Source organism: Strix uralensis, chromosome 2 (assembly GCF_047716275.1).
Source record: "Strix uralensis isolate ZFMK-TIS-50842 chromosome 2, bStrUra1, whole genome shotgun sequence".
Taxonomy (NCBI): domain Eukaryota; kingdom Metazoa; phylum Chordata; class Aves; order Strigiformes; family Strigidae; genus Strix; species Strix uralensis.
The window spans coordinates 130,010,273-130,032,145 of record NC_133973.1 but is presented as its reverse complement, the minus strand read 5'-3'; the positions used below and the strand labels follow the sequence as shown (position 1 = coordinate 130,032,145).

At 38.0% G+C, this 21,873-nt stretch overlaps 1 protein-coding gene across 1 annotated transcript in view; it reads left to right on the top strand.

The window, feature by feature from the left end:
• The window catches only part of TMEM135 (transmembrane protein 135), a 186,802-nt gene that overhangs the window by 108,863 nt on the left and 56,066 nt on the right, over window positions 1-21,873 (top strand). The window contains exon 6 of the mRNA XM_074860305.1: window positions 11,138-11,184. Coding sequence (XP_074716406.1) covers window positions 11,138-11,184 — 47 coding nt within the window. The remainder of the gene's footprint in view (window positions 1-11,137; window positions 11,185-21,873) is intronic.

Genomic DNA, 21,873 nt, shown 5'->3' with positions numbered 1-21,873 from the left:
CTCCCAGACCATGCCAGGGAACGGTGTGGGTCACCGTTGGTGATATGGTGTAGTTGGAAACTGTTGATGTTAGGCTAATGGTTGGACTAGATGATCTTCAAGGTCTTTTCCAACCTAGCCGATTCTGTGATTCTGTAAATTTTTCTTCACCATCTACTTGATTGAATTGCAATTTTATTAGTTTGGTAGTATTCTAAGCTATTTGTTATTGCATTAAGGGCATAATGTATATCTAGATTGGTTACATTATGTGGTGTTTTTTGTTCCAGCAATTGGACATTTTTCTCTCTAATTTGTGTTAATTTATCATTGATTTAGAAAAATCAGTAGACAAGCAGATACATCTTTTTAATAATCGTGGGGGAAAATGCTTCTTTTCATAATATAGTTCAGGACAGCGTAGTTCTCTATAGCCTGTATGCAAATGCAGTTTGGTAGGCTATTGTAGGATCTAGTATTTCACTAGCTCACAGAAGACTTGAGGTTGGAAGGCACCTCTGGAGATCAGCTAGTCCAATATCCCTTCTAAAAGTGGAGCAGGTTGCTCAGGGCTTTGTCCAGTTGAGTTTTGAGGATCTACAAGGATGGACCAGCCTTCACTGGGACAATCCGTTCCAGTGCCTGACCATTCTCACAATCAAAAAGTTATTTCTAAACAGAATTTCATGTATTTCTGCTTGTGCCCGTTGTCTCCTTTCCTGTTACTGGTGCCACTGAGAAGAGTCCGACTCAGTCTTCTTAATTCCCCCCACCAGGAATTTATAGACATGACTAAGATACCTCTCCTATGTCTTCTCTTCTCCAGACTAAACAACACGAGTTATCTCGGCCTCTCCTCCAGACCCTTGATCATCTTTGTGGTCCTTTGCTGGACTGTCTCTGGCATGTCCTTGTATATATATGAATTTTCAGTTTCATGAAGTCTGTTCTTCTCAAGGATATTGCTTGTTAAGACATTAACTGGATTAATTTTTTTTTTTGTACACAGTATTTTTGGTAAGGTATTGGTCAAGAACATAACTCACAATTTTTCCTTCATTCCATAGTTTCAGAACACCCTTTGTTGGAAAGGGGAGGGAATTTTATTTTGTTTTGTTAGATCTCTGAAGAATTTGATCAAATCCCATAGGTTCCTGCACCAGTTTTTACCACAATTAGCTGTGTACAAGTTAGAGACTGTTTATATCTGAAAGGCAGTTAAACTTCAAGTATTTCAGTTTCTGAGTGCCTGAGCACCGTGAAGGATTGCATGTGACCGAGGGACTCCACTTCATGTCTAATCACTCTCACAGTGGGAAGGTGTTGAGATGATCTTGTGTCCTGCCTTACTGCATGTCTGTCTTACTCCTGGTTCTCAGACAGAGACAGCCTGAGTATTTAACAGAGGTGGATGTATGCTTTTACTGTTAAATGTTTTGTGTTTATTTTATAGAGTATCTTCTAGATACCCTGTTTTTAAAAGCTCTATCTACAAAGGCTTTCTAGTTCACAAGCAATAGGAAGCTTTTTAAGATAGGGAATTTCTCTTCAATCTACTTGTTTTTTCATATGAAAAGTTTTCATTAGTCAAATTCTTGACTTCCAAAAACTTGTAGAGAAATTTTCTTTGAGACAACTTTCTTTGTGACTGTTGGAAAAATACGATCAGTCTAACTGCAAATATTTCCTAGTAATTAGAAATAAACCGAATGGCTGTTAGTTATTCTCCAGTAATGAAAATCAAGGTTTCAAAAGTCATCAAAGTTCACCTCCAGCCAAGCAGGCCTAATGTAGCAAAACTTGCCCTCCTGAGGGTGTGGTGATTTTCGCAGGAGGCCTCCAAAAACAGTGAATCTAGAAAAGAAGAAAGCCCCCCAACCTTCAACCATCTGAGTATTAAAGTCATGGTTGGGGGGCTTAAAGCTGAGCTATGTCAGGAAATGGGAAATGAACTGAAAATGTGGCAGTGTCACATTTAATACATTTCTTGCGGTGTGTAAACGGAGAATTTACCATGTCTCATGGCAAAAATCTCTTCTTGTAGGGACCAATCACTGAAGCTGTTCATTTTTCCAGTATTGGTCAGAATCCAAGTGTAACCTTTCAACAGCAATCCATTTGACAGTGTTTCTGTTAACGTTTGAATGTACTGATGCCATTTGTCAAGGTACAGTTTTAAGGAGAAGGGTGCTTGATTGTGTGAGGCAGGGTGCGTGAGCACGTGTACCCTGTGAGTAGCAGAGAGACCTCCTGGCATGTAAACACCTTGTAGAAGCACTGAGCATGATCCTCTTAATGAACAACACCAACACTCTAGCTTTTATGCTTTTTTTTTTCCCACCCTGGTAAATAAAAAATAAGGAAAAAAAGCTGCTACAAAAGGCTTACATTGAAAAATCTACATCTAAGTTATCTTCAGAATGTAATGACAATGCTTACACCTTCCTCCCCCCTGATTTTCATGCAGTGTCTTGGTGGCCACTGGAGACATGCTCATTGACTTTGGTTAATTTTGGGGCATTTCATTTTAGTCCTACTACTGAGTGATAACTAGTTAAAAATGATCTGTTGTTAAGGAAGCATCATGTCTTTCAATTCTGTTTGTCCTCTTTAAGTTGTAGGTTACACACATGATACTGTACGTGTCTCTGTATTGAGCAATTGAGTCTGTAGTGTTGTCCAACCAGATGCGGGGGGGGGGGGAGGGGGGAAATCTGCTAAATTTAAATGCACGTTACAGTATGGAAAAAATTAAGACTTGATTTTTTAAAAAGTTGTTATCTTTAGAATATTTGTAGTGATTCATTCCAAGTATTTCATTTCAGGAAGGTAGTTACTTGTTAGAGCGATACTTTGCTTTGGGTTTCCTCCTGCTCTTTCCTTCTTCCTGTAATTATTATTAAGCCAGATCAATGTTTTTTTTTAATTCAGGAAAGAACAACCCTCCCAAATAATTTGATGTCTCTGTAGCCCTAAGGTATTGTACTTACTTTCTATGTATATATATTTGGGGGTGTGTACACACTATTTTTCCCTAGTGAGGTACTATCTGAAATGAGAAGGCAGCTGTGTGCCAGCCTAACAGAGTGATGTTTTTACAGCTGATAATTGAGGGTTTATGTTTTATAGACTAGGACATGACTTGGAGGTCTAGGAGTACCAGAAGGTACAGAATAGGACTGGAGGTGTGTCCCCATTGCTCAGTGTCGGAGCTGCCTGCAAGCTGTGTGTCAGAGGGTTGATTAGTTTCAGAAACGAGCCCAGACCAGCTCTTCCAATATGATATGTTGTAAAATAGCTCTTCTTTGCTCTTTTAGGAAGGTGTAATAGTAAGGTACTGCTGTTTTATTTGGCGATTACTTTTTTCTACTTCAGTCTCTCAAGTGTTGTGCATCCTTGAAAAAAGTGGACTCTCTCCAAGAGCTTTAAGAAAGGCTGTTTCGTGGCTCTCTTACAATATGTTATAGATTTGTTTGCTGTGGTTAAGGTAATATGAAAAATAGGGGAAGAGACTTGACAAGTGTTTTTTGAGAAAACAAATGAAGGGTGCTGAAGTGCTTAACTATATGTGTATATATGGAATTAGTGAAATAAAAAATCAAGGGTTTAATTTTCTCTTTTATTCTTTCATGCTCTTCTGAGACTGGCAGGTGCTCCCCATCTTGGCTCAGTTACCTGCTATATTTGCCAATTGTAATCGTTTAATTGTGATCAAACACAGTGCTTTAACATGAACCTACACAATCTCTTGTTTAATAACACATACTAGTGTTTCTTTTGATCTTATCTGTCTAGAGATTGCTTGAGGCTTGCTTGAGCCTCTAACAGCTGAAGTGGTGTAGGTGTAGCTAAATTGGCCAAGTGCCCAATAAGCATCTGACATTGGTTTGTACATTTTCATAAAGCCTGTCAATTTTGAAGCAGCAACAGCAATGTTTCAGAAGTTACCTAATTTTTTACCTGCTTCAGAAGTTACCTAATTTCAGCTAGAAAACTAATTATGAGGATGACCGAGATTATGACAAGAGTTTTTGCCAGTACTTTTGATAGCTCATGAAATTCTCCCCAGATACAGCCCCAAAAGACCAACAGTCTAAGAGGTGGGGAAAAGTGATGGGGGACGCAATAAAAACCTCCCCAAGTGATTTTTACTGGCTTGGGACAGTAAATAGAGAATTGAGGTGGAGAGCTGGAGAACAGATAGAAACTAGTTCAGTGCTCAGGAAACTCACTTGCCAGATCCGTTGCTGATACAATGTAGTAGCAAGTGGCTGTTACAGACTTCCTCTGTGCCATGTCAGGGTGTATGGGCTGTTTATAGCAGTGGAGTCCGGCGGTATAGCTGATATTATCAGCAGCTCATGGTTTAGGGCTGAAGTCCTGCCCTTTTTGTCCCATATAGGTGAAGTTGTAGCTGTCATATATAAGAACTGGCATGTCAGCTAATGGTGACTAATTCCATCAGGTGATTGTTTATGCTGTTAATTTCTTGCCTGGGGCATTAACTAATAATGGAAAATAACTAGTTACATTAGTAAGAGTGATCATGAGATCAGATTTTAAGGGGCTGGATATAACAAAATGTGGCACCTATTTTCACATAACTTCTTTTTATACGACTTCTGGTATCTTTGGGAACTTTTCTATCACTTCTGGTGTCTTTGTCTGATTACTCGGAAGGATTTGGTGATTTCCATCCCCTTTAACTACTAGAAAATTTTACGCTTTTTAACCAGCTATTTTGTTATTGGAAAAGAATAGCATATCAATTTTATGAAGACAGTTCATTGATTAGGATGCTACAGGTTACATTCCGTAATGTGCAGGTAGAAAAGAGATATCTCATGCGCATTTATTTCCTTGGTCATGGAGTACAAGGCCATCATCTGCATGTTTAGTTCCATTATTTTAATTATTTTTTTTATTAGAAGAGAGTTTGCTTAAGAGATGACCTTAGTGTTAAGAGCTGTAGAAAGCATTATTATTGGAGCAATAACATGTCTTGAAATAAAATTTAGGAACCACAATCAACAGTTGACAAATTTCTATGATTGCACCAACATATAATTTTAGTGCTGTTTGTGTAGCTTTGTGGGCTTATGATTAAAGCTATTTTTTTTTTATTAGACCAATTAACATGTTTGGAGAAAAAACAGAAAGGCTTTGGGACACAAAAAATCCTTCCTCATGTCTGAAGTAGGGATAAATCTGAAGAATGGATTGTGATCTCAAAAGTCCAATAGAGCATCTTCTTTCATCCCTAGTAATGTTAGCTGATATAATAAAAAATATTACAACTACCATACTACTATTCAACTAGGTCTATAAAGGTGAAAGGGTGCTCATAACCTCTGTCAGCAGTGAGAGCAGTAAGCTCTTCTGTCGATAAATGGCTTGTTTTGAGGATTAAAAAAAATATGTGGAATAGGGGTTTTTTTCTTGATCACATATTTTAAGGGTAAAAATTCATGACCACTGTACAAAGCTCCCAGTTACATGTATATAGATCACAGAAGGCTTGTAAAACTGAAAATCTGTATTAAAAAGTACTCATTTTAGAAAGCAAGCACATGTTGCTATTAAATCCTGATTACTGTGGTCATATTTGTAGAAACATTAATTAGTGATTGATTTAGAAATGTGTAACAGTATGTCCACTTTCTCTTTTTTGTAACTTTTGGAAGAAATTGGTTCAAGTATTAATCATTGGAGGGACTTATTTTAACTGAGTTTTTAATTTTCCATGATTTTTACCAGTAAAAGTTTCCTCAGACAGACCTTAACAGACAGTAGCACACAGTCTTCAGGGACTAGGAGTATTAACTTTATTTTTTTATCATGAAGTGTAGATACAGCTCTCACATACATTGTGAAGTGATTGATCAAGAAGGTGGTGGTTTTCAGGCTTCATGAATGTGCTTGAAGTCATGTGTTGATGTGCCAGCGGCTGAAACAGCCTGAGGTCTTCTCTGAGCTGGGTTTAATGCTCTTTGGTGTTGAACTGTAGCTCTGACACTCTAAATGCTTCTACCAGCTGATATCACCGATCTGTCCCTTCTCCCTCCTCCTGTCTTCATCTACATAGATTACATGTATCTTCGGTGCTTCTCCTTTTAATTACAAGGTCTGTGTTACTTTATCACAGACTTCAGCCCTACTCTTTAATCTGGCTGTATGGGAGAACCAGCAGCCTCCGATCAGAGACTTTTTACCCCAGGAAATCTGACTATAATGAAAATGCTCAAGGAAAATACACAACCTTAGGATTAGGTAATATGCATGAAAAGTCTGAATACAAGAGACTCGAGAGTAGTTTTAATAGTTTTGTCAGTGTTATTTTTCCTTCCTCTGGTCCAAGATTATTTCTATCTGTCTGCAAGAGCAAGTCCTTTGTGAGCTGCTGCTGCTGGTGTTACTGGGGCTGCTGGTGTTACTGGGGCTGCTGGTAACTGCTTTCAGCCAGAGCTTTTTGTTTTGTGGTCAGAACTGGGAACTGCTCAATGTTGCTTTGTGATGCTGTTTAGATGAGGTCTCATCTTTTTTGAAAAGAAAAAAGAATTTGAGTTTGTCAGCCAACAGAGATCTGGAAAAAAGTACCTCTTAGGTTTTGTCATCAACTTTCTGCTTTTTTGATTAATGTTTAGTGTAGTGCAGTAAAGTATAATGTAATCAATTAAATTGCAGGGCTCACCTTACACACCAGATATGCTAACCTGTCCTGGAGCATAGGGATTTTTCCTTGTAGCCTATGTGCATCTCTTTAAAAACGTTAAAATATTTAGGGCGTATCATTCTCATTAGAAACATGTAGGTTGTCTGCTTGCTGTATCTGTTTCTGCAGCTGGAAAGTTTCAAGGTCTGTGTGTTGCCAAGCACAATTTGTTGATCTTGTATCGTAAATCAAAAAATGACGGACTCTGCAAGAAAAATCCCAAATGAGACTTCCTGCTCACTAGATTATGATGCTTAAACTCACTCAATGTTTAAAATTATATTTCTGTAGGCCTTCATATTTTTTTCTCTTTTTTAGTATAGTTGGTTCTAAATCTAAAACAGGTTTTGCTTATTGTACTGAGGATGCTACAAAAAAAATTATATAGAATGGGGAAAAGTTGAAACAAAGGCTTATTTTTAAATAAGCTTAATTTTGAAGCATGGTGACCATTCCTCTTCTGTTTCTTGATGCTATGATAAGAAGATAATCACTGGGATTTCCACGTTGGGCTGTGCATTTCATGTAAAACAGTCTGGTTTAGCTCTATGTCTTGATGTGTAAATGTTGGGATACTCAGTGTCAAATATTCCCAGAGCATTTCTATGAGATGTTTACCTCTGTTGATCTTAAACACCTCTGATAAAGGAGATTCCACAATCTCATGGGCAATTTGTTCTGGTGTATCACTACCCTAACAGAGAGAGCTCTTCCTAATATCTAGCCTATGTTGTCTTCACTGTAGATTTCACTCTGTCTTCCTCCTTCCTCCTTCTGATGAGACAGATTTGTCAGTATATGATAATTATATGAAAATAGTTGTCATGTTTGTCACTAGCTGCTTCTTTTGTATTTCAAGCAGTTTCCCAACAGTTGTACACTACATACCTGTTATTTTCATCATGCTCTTCTGGGCTGTCTTGTTTCATCTGCACTCTTCTTTAACAGTAGTGCCCAACACTGTATTTTGGGGTGTGTGCACCAGGTCATTAGTGTAATATACTGCTATGTCTTACCTCGTCTGCTTCTAAAAGAGTCTGCAGTATTTTATAGCACTTTCCACAGCACTGAATTGCTGGCATCTGTCTATTTGTGATCTGTGGAATTTGTTATACTCTTGTACTGCCTACACAGTTGTTTCTTGATATGGTTTTTGTGTATGTGATTTCTCCTGCCAACTACTTTGTATTTGTTTTTATTGAATTTCATCTTGTTGACTTTGGGCAATTCAATCGCTCTGTGTGAAGACCTGGCCTCTAAAGGATTTTGTGAATTTATGACATAATCTCACTTTCATCATTCAAATCACTGCTGAAGAGGGAAGCAAAACCTCTTTGGTGACCTCAGTTAAAATGCATTTTAGTTTGATAACGAACCGGTAACTATTCGAGTTTTCTCCTGTAGTGTTCATGAGCAGCTCTGTGCCTACTTACGTAATTAATGTATGCAACTGCCACAAAGGTGCATTAAAGTTCAGATAAATTACACCTCCTCCTTTCCTTAAAACATGTCAAAGGAGAAAATTACAGTATTTTTAATTTACTTGTTTATTGCGTTGGTTGTTTCTTATTGTCTTGTTATCTAGATGTTTATAAACTGGCTGTTTCAAATAATTTATTCTAGTATAGTTGTGGATATTAGAAGTGACCTGGCTGAACATCTAACATTCCCTGAACTTCTCATTTACAAAAATTAGTATCAGTTTCCTCTTTTCCAACTGACCAATGTCTTCCACCTCTGTTAGGTTTTTGGGTTTTTTTCAAATAATGTTTTTAAGTTCTGAAAGACATCTGATAATTATAGAGGTTGATTAAGCAAGGTCTTCAAGTATTTTAAGTTGCCCAGATTTTGCCAAATAGAATACAGATTATAGACAATTTGATGACAGGTGGATGGTGAGGTGGGTTGAAAACTAGTTGTACTGAACTGACAGGCTTGAAGAGTTGTGATCAGCAGCACAAAGTCCAGTGGGAGGCCAGTCACTGGTGGTGTACCCCAGGAATCCATACTGGGGTCAGTAGCATCTTCATTAGTGACCTGGATGAATGGACAAGAGGCTGCACCCTCAGCAGGTTTGCAGATGATACAGAACTGGGAGGAGTTCTTGCTGCACTAGATGGTGCAGCTGGAGAAATGGGCCAACAGAAACCTCATAACATTCAACAAAGGGAAGGGCTGAGTCCTGCCACTGGGGAGGAATAACCCCAGGCACCAATATGTGCTGGGGACATCTGGAAAGCAGTTTTGCAGAAAAGAACAGAGGGGTCCTGGTGGACACCAAGCCGAACATGAGCCAGCAAAAGGCCCTTCCAGCAAAGGAGGCACCAGCCTCTTGGTCTGCATTAGAAGAAGCATTGCCAGGAGGTTGAGTGAGGTGATCCTTCCCCTCTACTCAGCACTAGTGAGACACATCTGTAGTGTTGTGTCTAGTGCTGGATTTCCTAGTATGAGACAGACGTGGACATGGCCCTGGAATGAAGGGCCATGAAGGTGATTAAGGGCTTTGGAGCATCTCTCATACAATGAGAGGCTGAGAGAACTGGGGTGCTTTAGCCTAAAGAAGTGAGAGCTCAGAGGGAATCTTAGTGATGTGTGTACATACTTCTTATGTTGTTATCAAACTTACTAAAAAAAAAGGTAAAAAAGGAATAAGAGAAAAAAGGACAAGAAAAAGAGACTGTTTAGTGAAGTGAGTGTTTTTAATATGCTGTCAAGTCTTCTTGTCCCTTCTGTCTCCCAGAAATGGTATCCAGAGAATTGATGATTGTTGTTTGAATGTTTAAATATGGTTTTGACTTTGGAGGATTAGGGCAGATCTTTTTAAGTAGAACCTGGGTTTAAATGTAAGTCTGCTTTCACTGCTAGTTTAAACTGAAAGATATAATTGTCCTTACTTTCCCCTAATGATTTCATATAAAATGATTTCAGTTGTTTACATTTTTGATGCAGAATAATAAAATATGATAGTACTGGTGAAGGAAAAGGAAAAGAAATACCGGCTAGTTTATACAATAAATGTTATAATGTCTTGTGTGATCTAATTTTAAGTCACATGCCAGAGGACTTAGAAAAGGGAAATGGCCTCATTAGATTTTTTTCTCTGAAAGTCATTATCGACTTCTATTCAAATTTTTATCACACTTTCTGATCTGTGTCAGCATGCAGCACCCTACAGCACCCTACTGTTCTATGTGTTTACAACCTTCAAATATACACTGTTGCCACCATTACCATTTCTTTTCACTTAAACTATCTGTATCCTATCATGATCAACCCTTCTTCAACCCTTGAAAATCAGTGCAGGTGTTTTCTAAAACACTTGCAGTTTTTCTATAAGGTGTTTGCCTCATGAATGATGGTATGAATATGGACCAGTGTATCTAGAACAAAACAGTATTTTCTCACTCTTGAGCTCTATCTGGCAAAGATGGAGTGGATTAAGGCAGGTTATGAATTTAAAACATGGTGTAGTTGTTCCCGAAACAGCTGTGTATATACAAGCGGTTCTACAATCAAGGTACGAGGGCTTGCTGGTATCTCAAGGAAGATGGCTTCATCCTTTCTCCTCTTCTCTGTTCCTGGCATGGAGGTCCCCATCCTTCCCTTTTGCCTGTGTCACCTTTGGTGCTTTTAGACCCATCCAGTGATCTCCTTATCTCACCAAATTGACAGAAAACTCTCCAGAATTTTGATTTACTTTTTTTCCTCCTTGAGTTAATTTACTTCACCATTTGTGAGTCACTGTGCAAGTGATAAGGAGGAGGTAAGAGCACGGAGCCCCAGCAGAGAGGTTGGGAGGAAGAGGTAGGATGTTCCCCTCTCAGAGTTGGAGAGCTGCTGAGTTTACTCACTGACTCTTGTATGATCACATTGATAATCTAGAGCGAAATGGGATTATTCCAAGTGAGTTTGACACTAAGGTAAACTACTAGAAAGGATACTCTCATTTGGGAATAGAATTATTTATTCTCAAACTTGCTGGAAAGCAGTTAAGCAGAAGCAGCTGTCTGTACAGGCATCTTAAATGTCCTGCCTTTTAAACTGAAACTTAGTGATATGATATTTGAATAAATCACAAAAGCAAAGACAGACAAAATATAATGTTTAAATTTCCATTCTATTGCTTTATTGTTTTAATTCGATTGTTTTATTTTGTTATTTATTATTTTATTCCAGACTATTTTAAGTGGCATCATTTGCTGCGTCTGTTGTCCCACTACCCTGGTTTGGATTTCATATTTTTTTGTAACTTCTACAGGAACACCTCAAAGTCCACTAGAAACAAGAGAATCCTTTTTGGTGGATTCAGACAGGCTTTAACTCTGGCTCTTCAAGCATATAAATAGAGTTTCGCTTTTATAGTAACAGCTGTAAAATCTTCATGATCCAGGACATGCAGTAGAAGTGTGATGTTTGATGTAATAACAGTCTTTCTCCTTCTTGTAGGTCCTGTTGTTCTGCATCACAGCTGCTCTGTTCATGTTCTTTTTCAGGTATGTTGCTAGTATTTTTATGTTTGTAAAGATTATTTTAAACAGCATTTATAAGAGCTTATTTGATTTTTGGTATTCATCTGAAAACTTATATATTCTCAACTCATTTCTGAATTGAGTGCTTCCATGTCAAAAACCTAGTGCTATGAACATCACTGGGCTAAAAAGGGAAATGCTATATTAAATGCTTTAAATCTTCTGGACATTATACTGATTACTTAAGGAGCCTCCTCTCATCTCATAATAAGACCTTGGAGATCTAACATTACATGGTATCAAAACGTCTGAAATGCTGCTTTTCATATATGTTCTTAAATAGCTTGTGCCAGGGAAGATAACATTTCGTCTTCTGATGAAAAGAGAGGAGAACAGGAAAATGAGATTTTACAGTCTTAAGTATTATCAAATATTTGACATGCATGTAGGTACAACTACCTTCTTTTAATTTTAGAGTAAACTAGTTTCAGATATGTTTTCACAAGTTGTCAATTGTATTCCTTTTTCAAAACATGCGGTAGTGGGGTTGGATGAGACACTAATAACTTTTTCCTCTCTCAGTTTGCATGATATATGTAATAAGTTGTTTACCTTCTCATTGTTTCCCTTTTAAATTCCAGACCTCTTAAATTTTCTTTATTATATCTCAAGCTGGAAAGTTGCTTGCTAAAGTAACGTTTGACTACAACTCTTTGACTTAGAATTTTCTGTGGCATGTAGCCATCTATGGTTCTTCAAGCCGTATGATCCCTTGGTAATTGCAAAATGCTGGAAGCTGCAGCTTGTTTTTTCTTAATTCCATTACTTACAAATTACTTACGGATATTGGCCAAGAACAGTCTGTGGATAGCAGAGAGCTGCTAATTTAAAGGATTTGAAGCAGCATTCCTCCTTTCATCTGCCACCCATTGAGACTCTTGCATCAGCAGTCTTCTTGCTTTATTTTCTTCTACTTCCCTGAGTCATGGCATAACAACGTCAGAGAATCTGACTTGTAAGGGTGAAGTTAGATACCTGTCTGTATGAATGCTGATTAAACCAATTCAAAACACTAAAATGCTGGTCAAGCTGTAAATATTGTATGATTTTAGAGGAAGCTAGTTGTCTCCTGTCTATGTCTTTGGTAATGAACCAGTGTTTTAGAGACAACCTGGAAGTTAAATGAGAACTGACCAGAGCCCAGAGGTATTTGGTGAATTCCTCCTTGACCTGGCACAACAATGCTGACAGTTGAATGGGCTCCAAAACACTTTCTTTTCTAAAATTAGTCCCTCCATGCCAGGGTTGATGGATATCCTGTTGAGCAGTCGTCATCAGCAACATATAATTGCTTTGTCGCTGGTGTTGTAACAGAGGAATTAAAATACAGGACCAGGAGGTCATAGGTCCACTAGCTTAATCCTCAGGAAAAAAAAAATCACAATAATTTTTGTTTGTAAATGCAAACAAAAACCGTAAATCAAAGTCAATTTATAAAAAAATAATTCGCACAGACCAATTTACTTTCTTTTTTCTTTCTGACTGTAATCAGTATTGTGATTAGAACTTTTTCACAGTGATTCATGTGGTACTTTCCTAAAGTAACCAGGTATAGATGGTCTGTGTGAAAATACCTTTGGGTAAGCACAGGACCCTCAGTCTAATATGTGGACAGAGTTGTTGTCGGAGGTTGACTGTCAGACAGAGGATGTGTTGACTGTGTTGACAAGCACCTACTCAGGTCCCCCATTGTTTAATATTTTCATATTTAAATAATGACAAAGATAACAGTGGAAGTGGTTATTACGTATGTAGGTAAAACTGCTGGCTGGGAACTGCAGTTACTTTGCAGACTTGGAATTCAGATAGATGCAAACTGGAGATATGATCCGAAAAACTATAAAGCTGTTTAGTAATGACAGGGTTGAGGTAATACATTTACAGGTAAGGAGCTGTGTAGAATCAAATGGTTTGGTAGCAGTTCACTGAAAAAAGACCCAATAGTAGTTGTCACGCTGCCAGCTGAGTGTAAGTCAACAATGTCACATTCCTGTAACAAGGGAAACGCTGTGCTGGTTGTAGAGAGCTTGTGAGGTACATAAAGTTGTCTTTTTGTTGTACTTAAAGTTTAAGAAGTTCTCAGAGCACTTTTTGTCCTTTTTGATTAATACACACCAAGAAGAATCTGCAGAGAAACCTCAGAGTTTCTTCTCCAGTGATCTTGAGTTTGGAAAACATGGTTTATTTAAAAGGATGGATTGTGGTTGTTTAATTTTTAAAAAATAAATGAGGGATGGAATAACTGTCTTCATGTACATACAAGACTGCTGTAAAGAGAAAGAAAATAAATAGTCTGTTCTCGCTTGCTATAGTAGAAAGGACAAGAGGTAACAGAGCAAGACTCTTTTTCTTACAATAATAAATTGCAGCACAGATGAATTCACTTAGATAGTGAGGAAGGAAAACTTAAGAAAGAAGTGGTGAAAAGATTCCTTGGCGAGGCTACAGATTATCTGTTCTTTCAGATGCGCAAGAACAGATTTTGAATAATATAGGTATTGCCACTTAGGGAAAGCAGTGTTTGACTTCCTCAGTCTCTTCCACTTTTTGATGCACATCAATGGTTGTCATATTGTGAAATATTTGTTGTAATAAGCTGCCAAAGACAGTGGCCAGTAAAGTCTTTGGAGGAGGATAACATTGCTGTGCTTTGTTGAATGCAACTTGAAAGGTACACCTGGAAAAAAATTCCAAATTACAGCTCTGTGCTGTAGAAATCACCATGTCTTGTAGAACTTATAGGGTGGAGACAAGAGGGCAGGCAAAGGTAGGGAACATGTCAGCGGTCCAGGCGGGCAGGGGCATCTCTGGAAATTAGCAGAAGGAGAAATGTGCCTCTTCTACCACACTGAATTGAAATGTTCTTCCACAATTTCTAGTCATAGAAATACAAGAAATATAATAGGAGACGAACAACTACTCAGGGAGAAGACAGACAAAAGAGAGGTCACTCGATCAGCCCTCAAAGTTTTTGTTCAGTTTGTCTGGACTGGGATTGTGAGTTGGTAATTGTCTTATCCCATATGTTCATCATTGATTCCCTGTGGTAAGATTTTGGACAGCCCTCGGAGGAATTCTCTATGGATCTATCCAGAGCCCTGGGGAAGGCAATCTTCCCGTCTCCATCGTTACCTAAAATAGAAAAGAATCGGGAGCATCGTTCAACTGCATTTTCTCTGTTTAATGGCTCAAAATCACTTCAGTCTTTTCCTAATCATAAGTGGATCAAATGGACAAAATCGTGTTAGAATTACAGTACTTTCAGAAAAGTCTTAGAAAAAGACCTTATTTAAAGTCAGATCTGCTTGGCTTGTAGAATATTTTCCCATTGACTATAAAATGCTGTTCACTGCTAACAAGCATTTGTTGACACTCTTTCAAAGGTGGCTTTTTGTCCTCCCTGCTTCACCAAAATGTCCTAAAAGGTGCTGAGAGCAGTAGCACTTTTGGTCACCAAGATCGTATGTAATCCCTTTCGGCATTAAAGATAAAATCCTAATATCTAAATGGTGTAATCTGAAGCGTAAAGCCTTTCTAAAAAGAAACATAATGTCAGTAAAATTATGCTACCAAAATATGACTGGTGCTTGAAGAGTCAAATGATACAAGGAATAAAAGTGAAGTAGTCTTTTTCCGAGTTCATACAAATTGCCTTTTCTGAGGCTATTGTTAAGTTTTCTGAACTTAAAAGTGATGACTGTCCCCAGTCAGTAGCTCTGCTTGGCACTAGCATTCCTGGTAGCTCCAGGGTTAACTGAATTTAGCCACTATTTTTGCTCTGTGTAGTTTTGAGCTGGATCATTTTCCTTGCACAGCTCATACCTTGATGCACCGTAGCTGGCATCGGCGCTATGAGCCAGTGGTGGTAAGTGTGGAAAGCAGAGAAGCCCTTCAGCATTCACATGGACTTTTGTCATGTTCAGAACTGTTTTCTTCATGGAGGAATTAAGACATGTTTGATACATCACACAACTTTCAGGATCTCTTTCAGGTTGCCATGTTAATAACAGCCTGTTAGGTTGAGCTTGCTTCTGGAAGGCAAATGCTCTGGTTGATAGCTATCCACTAAAAGAGAACAAAATCAATATGGCACATAACTGTAACATGATCATACCTCTCCCTTGATGTGGGTATTTTCTTACCCACACCGTTAGGAAATACTGCTGTAATAGGTGTATGAATCTTTGTCTGTGGAAGTATAGGCAAGTTCTTTTTGATTTATTGGAATATTTCCTTTTCTAGTATAATGACATTTCTCAGTATCTCATTTTAATGTTTATCTTGAATTATTAAAAAAAAATAAATCTGTAATGGTCCTTTGGCCAGGCAATGATATAATTTGCTGATGCTTCTCTCTTGACTGCCAACACCTACGTGTCTGATTTCTGCCTCCAAAGCAGCAGAAAGGTGCAAAAGCCTATGTAATGGATCTGGGGACTGGGAAGTATTCAGATAATGTTCCTATCATTTGGTATAGAAAGGGTTTCTCCAGTTGTAAAATGAATGGCCTTTACTCTCTGTTGGAAGGCTTTGTCCTCACATTGTGTTGACTTGCTACCCGTCCTGGTCCTGCCACCCCTGTGACAGATGTTTCACACTAGTTGAAAACTTCACCAAGCAGCCTTGATATTTATCACTGGAGTTTCCCCAAAATTCTGCTGGACTGTTCAAACATGATTACATCTGCTACAGGACAAAAAGAAAAAGAAGGTGCTAAATTTCAAGAGTTAAGAACTGAGGCTACAGAACTGAAATGGTAGAAGAAAACCCAGGAATAATTACTCCAGAATAGATAAAATGAGAAGGGAGTCAGAATGAAAGTTAAACTCAGAAGAGCAGTATAGAAAGGAAGACAGTAGGAAGAAGGAAGGAGAGAGTGATTGAAGAGGGGAAAAATAAGATCATGTCAGGAGACAGGAGAAAAAGTAGAACAATATACTAGGAAAAAAGTAGCTGAAATGCAGATGATAGGTTTGCAAGCAACAAAGTTATATTTACAGACAGAGGAAGCATATTTTAGTATGGTATTTTTTTCTTTCTTCTGGTACTTTTCTCTTAACTCATACCTCTGTTTATTCTCAAAATGCTTCTGCTCAACTCCATTGGAAGTGATGAAATGATGCATCACTTATTTGTGGATGGTTGTAATATACAGTAACTTGGATAGTGCAGTCTGTCATATGTGTATTTAATGCCCATGTATAGGTAATCACAGTTGAAATAGGGTTCTTTACCCTTCAACCCATTTTTTCCTAAAAAACTTAAATACAGAAGTGTATCTGGCAAGAGGAATATTCCCATATCTTTAGGAATTAATTTTTAGGTAACATTGAACTCCACTGGGACTTAACACTCACCACTTACTCAAAAAGTCATTTGTGATGTCATATATGATTTGTTTTAAAATGCACCATTTTTAAAGTGTATTGTAACAAAAGCAGACTTTAATTCTATTTTTTTTTTTAATATAGTTTGCATGGAATTAAGGTTATGGGTGGAAAGGTTTTGATTATACCATGTTTCATGTCATCTTATTTCAGTTTGAACAATTTATGATACTGGCTCTCCAGAATACCATTCTAGAATAATTGAATAGAATTAAATGAAGAGGCAGGAGAAATCCTATAAAGTGTAAAATAAATATTTGTAAAATACAATTGAATTAATGTTATTTTAGTAGCAGTTTTATTTTGAGTATTACACTAGGTTTTTTTGGAAGGGTGATGCAATGCCTATGCTTTTATACATATTTGAAGAAATCCACATAATAGAAAACTTGCAATCTCTGCACAATAAATGAACACCTACATATAAATCCTATCCACATAAACTTAGAAAATCCAGCAATTTGGGTGAATATGTGTTGGCAGACTACAGTACTGGTTGCTATAGTAGTTAATCCTTAGACTATATGCTACCAGTTTATAATAGGCATATGTTAATTCATCTGCTCTGAACCCTAGAAAGGAAAGCTCCATGTACAAGCTGGAACCAGCTATTATGGGAAGTTGGATGTTTCTGATGATTGATTGATCGTAAGTTGAGGATGAAATCTGCCTTCTACAGAGATAAATGTTAAAATTTTATTTTCTGAAACAATAATTTCAGACAATCAGAAGTCATTGCTGTGATTTCACAGAGCAGAACATGGTGTTTTTCATAACTCAGAGTTTGTATAGCTTACAACAGAAAGCTCTTGATCTCTTAATGTCATTTATCTATTATCTATTGATTGAAAATGGATAATGAAAAAAATATAATGAAAAGAACATCTAAGAAATGCAGATGCACTGTCATATACTGCCATTAAGATGTAATATTGAAACTTGTGTAAAGTTACTGAAAACCTTTAAGAAAGGTCCTTTTGTTTGCAGAGCCCTTTATTCTATCTCATTAATGAAATTCTAGCCTCCCAAATTACAGCTATTTACTCTTCTTTCCCCATGAAACACATATCCTGTAATTTATTCAGTATCTTCTACATGATATTTCAAAGTGCCTTTATTTTCTTTTAAGAATGTGTGGTACCAGTGCCATAGTAATCTCTTGTTTAATCACCTAAGCTCCCTTTTGTACAGAAGCAACTACTTGAAAGATATTTTTGCCTTTTAATTCTACTCTCTTTTTTTACTGTAGAATGAGCAAGCTTAATAGTTGGAGTTGCTATTATATGGATTTAATCGCAAATAATATTCCCCTTTTTTATAAAGATTATTTTGTAGTCTTTTTCTTTTGCTGTAGAAAAGTCCTCTGCTATTGAATTATTAGGTAATAAATCAGAAGAAAAAAGCAGATGAGAAGTTTTTTCCGTGTTTATGTATTTTTTAACTGTTCTTATATAAACATCTCAAAGTTACTGGTTCAAATCATTGTTTTGGTAACTGTCATGAAACTTGATTTCTGAGGTATTTTGGATGACTTGGTGAGTAGATGAAAACATTCAGTCTCCTAACAAATGCTATAAATATCAGTTTGTTTTATTTAGTGTGAGCAAAAGTAAAATATGGTATCACAGGAGGGGTTTGCGGATGAGAAGATAACCTTATAGATTGACTCTGACACTTCTCTGGCAGAGCGCTGGGTTTGGCGTTGCATAGGCTTAGTTCAAATGCAAATATGGGTAGAAAGGTGAGATAATCTGTTTTCTGACATATATACCAATAGAATGGTGAAAAAGTATTTTTACTTTTATATTTTGATGAAGCACATTTTTTTTCTCATACCCTTTTACCAGACTTCCACTGCATCTCAATTATTCTTTTTTGTCCCTTAAAAATTGCAAAGCCGTGTGGTATTGTTTCGGTTTTGGTTTGAAGGGAAGTTGCTGCCGAGTTTTGCAGAACTCTGGTCCTAGCTGTCTGCTGCATTCACAGGAGAAGGGAGACTGATCTCCCGAAGCTCACGTGTACCCACTTCTATCTCAAAAATGATATAGTAGAGTTAAAGGTATGTCTTAAGCATATTTATGCAAGAATTTGAGATTATTAGGTTTTCATATAGGTAAGAAGAATATCTAGACTTACAGGAATTACAAAGAAATTTATATTAGAGTGCAGAATTGCAGTGTCTAATGGGATTATGTTGGGCATCTTTTAGTAGGTTCGGGAGCCTCTGCTGATGATGTTCTTTCACCTTCATTCAGTCATCTGTGGTGGCTGCTGTAGGATGTCCATGACCAAATCTACTTTTTCTGTGTTCTTGTATTTGCAAGTACAAGTTACTGTTTCTCATCTGTTCATTTGGGTTATGTGGGAGGAATGGGAAAATAGTGGTTTTCATAAAATTAAAAGAAATCGGTTCGATTTCTAATCTAGCATTAAAGAGAACCTTACAACAATTAGATCTTTAGCGTGTCTGTGGGGTCTGTTTTCAAGACTCATCTTCAGTTTCAGGCACCTGAGATACTTAAGTTAGGAAATATGAGGAAAAGACAGGCAAATGAAGAGGGCAGTTCCCGTCTTGTGTGGGCTTAATTTATGTTGCAGAGCCGCCTCTCTCTAACTGATGATAGAGGTGATTGTGCACCAAACTTAATTGCATAGTTCTAGGTGGAATAAATCTAGGCTAATGTTTTTCCTTAAAGTTACCTAGAGAGCGTATTAAAATTATTCTGAGAGATAGTAAGTGTTTAGAATTAATGAAATGCTGAAATATTATAAAAGATGGTTTTTCTAACCTATTCTGCATACATGGCTTGTATTATCCTTTTATTTCATGGACCCATTTTTGGCTTTAATATGAAAAAAAAACCTACCTTGTGTTCTGCCAATAAGAGAAAAAAAGGGGACATATATATTAAAGTATATATTTAAGTATTGATTTTTCTGGATTATTACCAGAGCCTTGGATGGAAGTATATCTCCCCCTCTACTCTACTCTTGTGAGACCCCCACCCACAGTACTGTGTCCAGGTCTAGGGCCCCCAGCATAAGAAGGACATGAAACTGCTTGAGGGGGTCCAGAGGAGGCCACGAAGATGATCAGGGGGCTGGAGCACCTCCCCTGTGAGGACAGGCTGAGCGAGTTGGGGTTGTTCAGCCTGGAGATGAGAAGGCTCCAGGGAGACCTTAGAGCGACCTCCCAGTACTTAAAGGGGGCTACAGGAAAGATGGGGAGGGACTCTTGATCAGGAAGTGTAGGGATAGGACAAGGGGTAACAGTTTTAAACTGAAAGAGGGCAGATTTAGATTAGATATAAGGAAGAAATTCTTCCCTGTGAGGGTGGTGAGACACTGGCACAGGTTGCCCAGAGAAGCTGTGGCTGCCCCCTCCCTGGAAGTGTTCAAGGCCAGGTTGGACGGGGCTTTGAGCAACCTGGTCTGGTGGAAGGTGTCCCTGCCCATGGCAGGGGGTTGGAACTAGATGATCTTTAAGGTCCCTTCCAAACCAAATTATTCTATGATTCTATGAAGTTAGAGGAAAAAGACATCATAGAACAAAATGCTTTCCTACATGGAAAAATTATGGAAAATATTTGAAAACCTCTTTCTGAATTCTAAATAAAATTATTTGCATTTGTACAGTAATATAAAGTACAAAACTACAGTAAACTTTATAATCGCTTTAGATCCTTGTCATGAGTAAAAAGAGAAAGTATACTTCTGAGGCATCCTAGACATGCATCTTATGAACTGGGAATGCATTTTAAATTAAAATTTTAATGCATGTTGTTACTGTTACTGAATTTCACATGCAGTTTTGGTAATGTTCACCTGATGTCTGTCATATATTTTGCAATTTGGTAATAACATTTAAAATATTAATTTAAATTAGGCATCTGTCAAATAATGTTCCGTTTACTAAGTTTTTTTCCTGGTGCTGTATAAATTTTCTTGAGAAAGTATGTGATAATGATATAGTAAATTTAGGGATTAGAATATGGCATTTAATATTCAGGTTTGCCTTCTGAATATATGTTTGTGATACTGAAATGTTATTAGAGCAGACTTACTTTAGTCTTAGGATTTCAGGACTACTGTCCTGAAAATATCCCGAGAGAAAACTTTCGACATTATGTCAATTGTTAATTGTTCGATGCCTGTTGCATTTACAGTTTCTGAGGAATGCATGCCACCTCGATCTTTATTCCTTGCACTCATGATTTTACTGTCAGCCATGGTATGGCTGTCACGCCAAGCCAAGCAATGTCAAGAAGTCCATGCTGATCTCTGGATAGAGGTTACGGAGTGCACGTCCGTATGCATCACAGGGAACAAAACCAAACCTGAGAGTCTATATTGCAAGATTTAGGTGTTCAAAGGGATAGGCATAAATCTTTATAATATCTCAAACACTGCTTTTGATAGTAAGTTTTAGGAGGAGAGAAGCATCTCTTAGAAATCAGAGCAGCTGTTACCTGGTGCAATCCTGGTGCCAAGCCATGCTGGTGCCCAGTGCTTGTCTCTGCCTCCCCCTGTCCCAGCCGACAGCTCTGCAGTCTCTCCTGAAAAGCAGGTGAGAGGATAGGAAAGGTGAGATAGAGTACAACAGCAGCAGTGTTACTATCAGCAGAGACAGATGATTTGTGTCGCTTTCCCTGCGTCGCGGTCAGTTGTTGGCAGTGGCGGTGGGAGCCGAGGGGAGGGAAGGGGCTGGGAGGAGGCTCTGGCTGGGGCTGTGTGCGGCAGGGAGAGGGATGCTCCTCTCGAGTGCCTTTCAAAACATTTTCTTCTTTGAATCCCTCTCACTCCTTTGACTCTGTATACACTTGAGGATGACTGATGGGCACCGTTGAGTGCCAAAACTGGCTGCTTCCCCTTTACCTGCTCTTGTTATCAGATGCGCTGCTTGACTAGAGAAGAAAAGAGAAATGTGAGGGGGGGGAGATGGACAGTACCCACAATGAAGGAGGAAGAGGCCAAGCAGGACAGGGTTTCCACCAGCCGTGAACCAGCTGTAACTGAAGGAGTGGGAGAACAAGGGTGGTTGCGTTATTAGGGCTGTAGTGCAGCTTTGTGTCTTTGGTTTTACTAAAGTTCTTCAGAGAGAGTACTTAATTCAAAAGCATATTGGATCATCCAGGTACCTAATTTACAAGTCACCAAGTTATTTTTTCCTTTTTTTTTTTTTTTTCTGCCTCTTGATGTAATAGAGAAATGCTCTTGGAGCAATCTGTGTCTTCAAGTGTGTTTTTATATACCTAAGCATTACTTA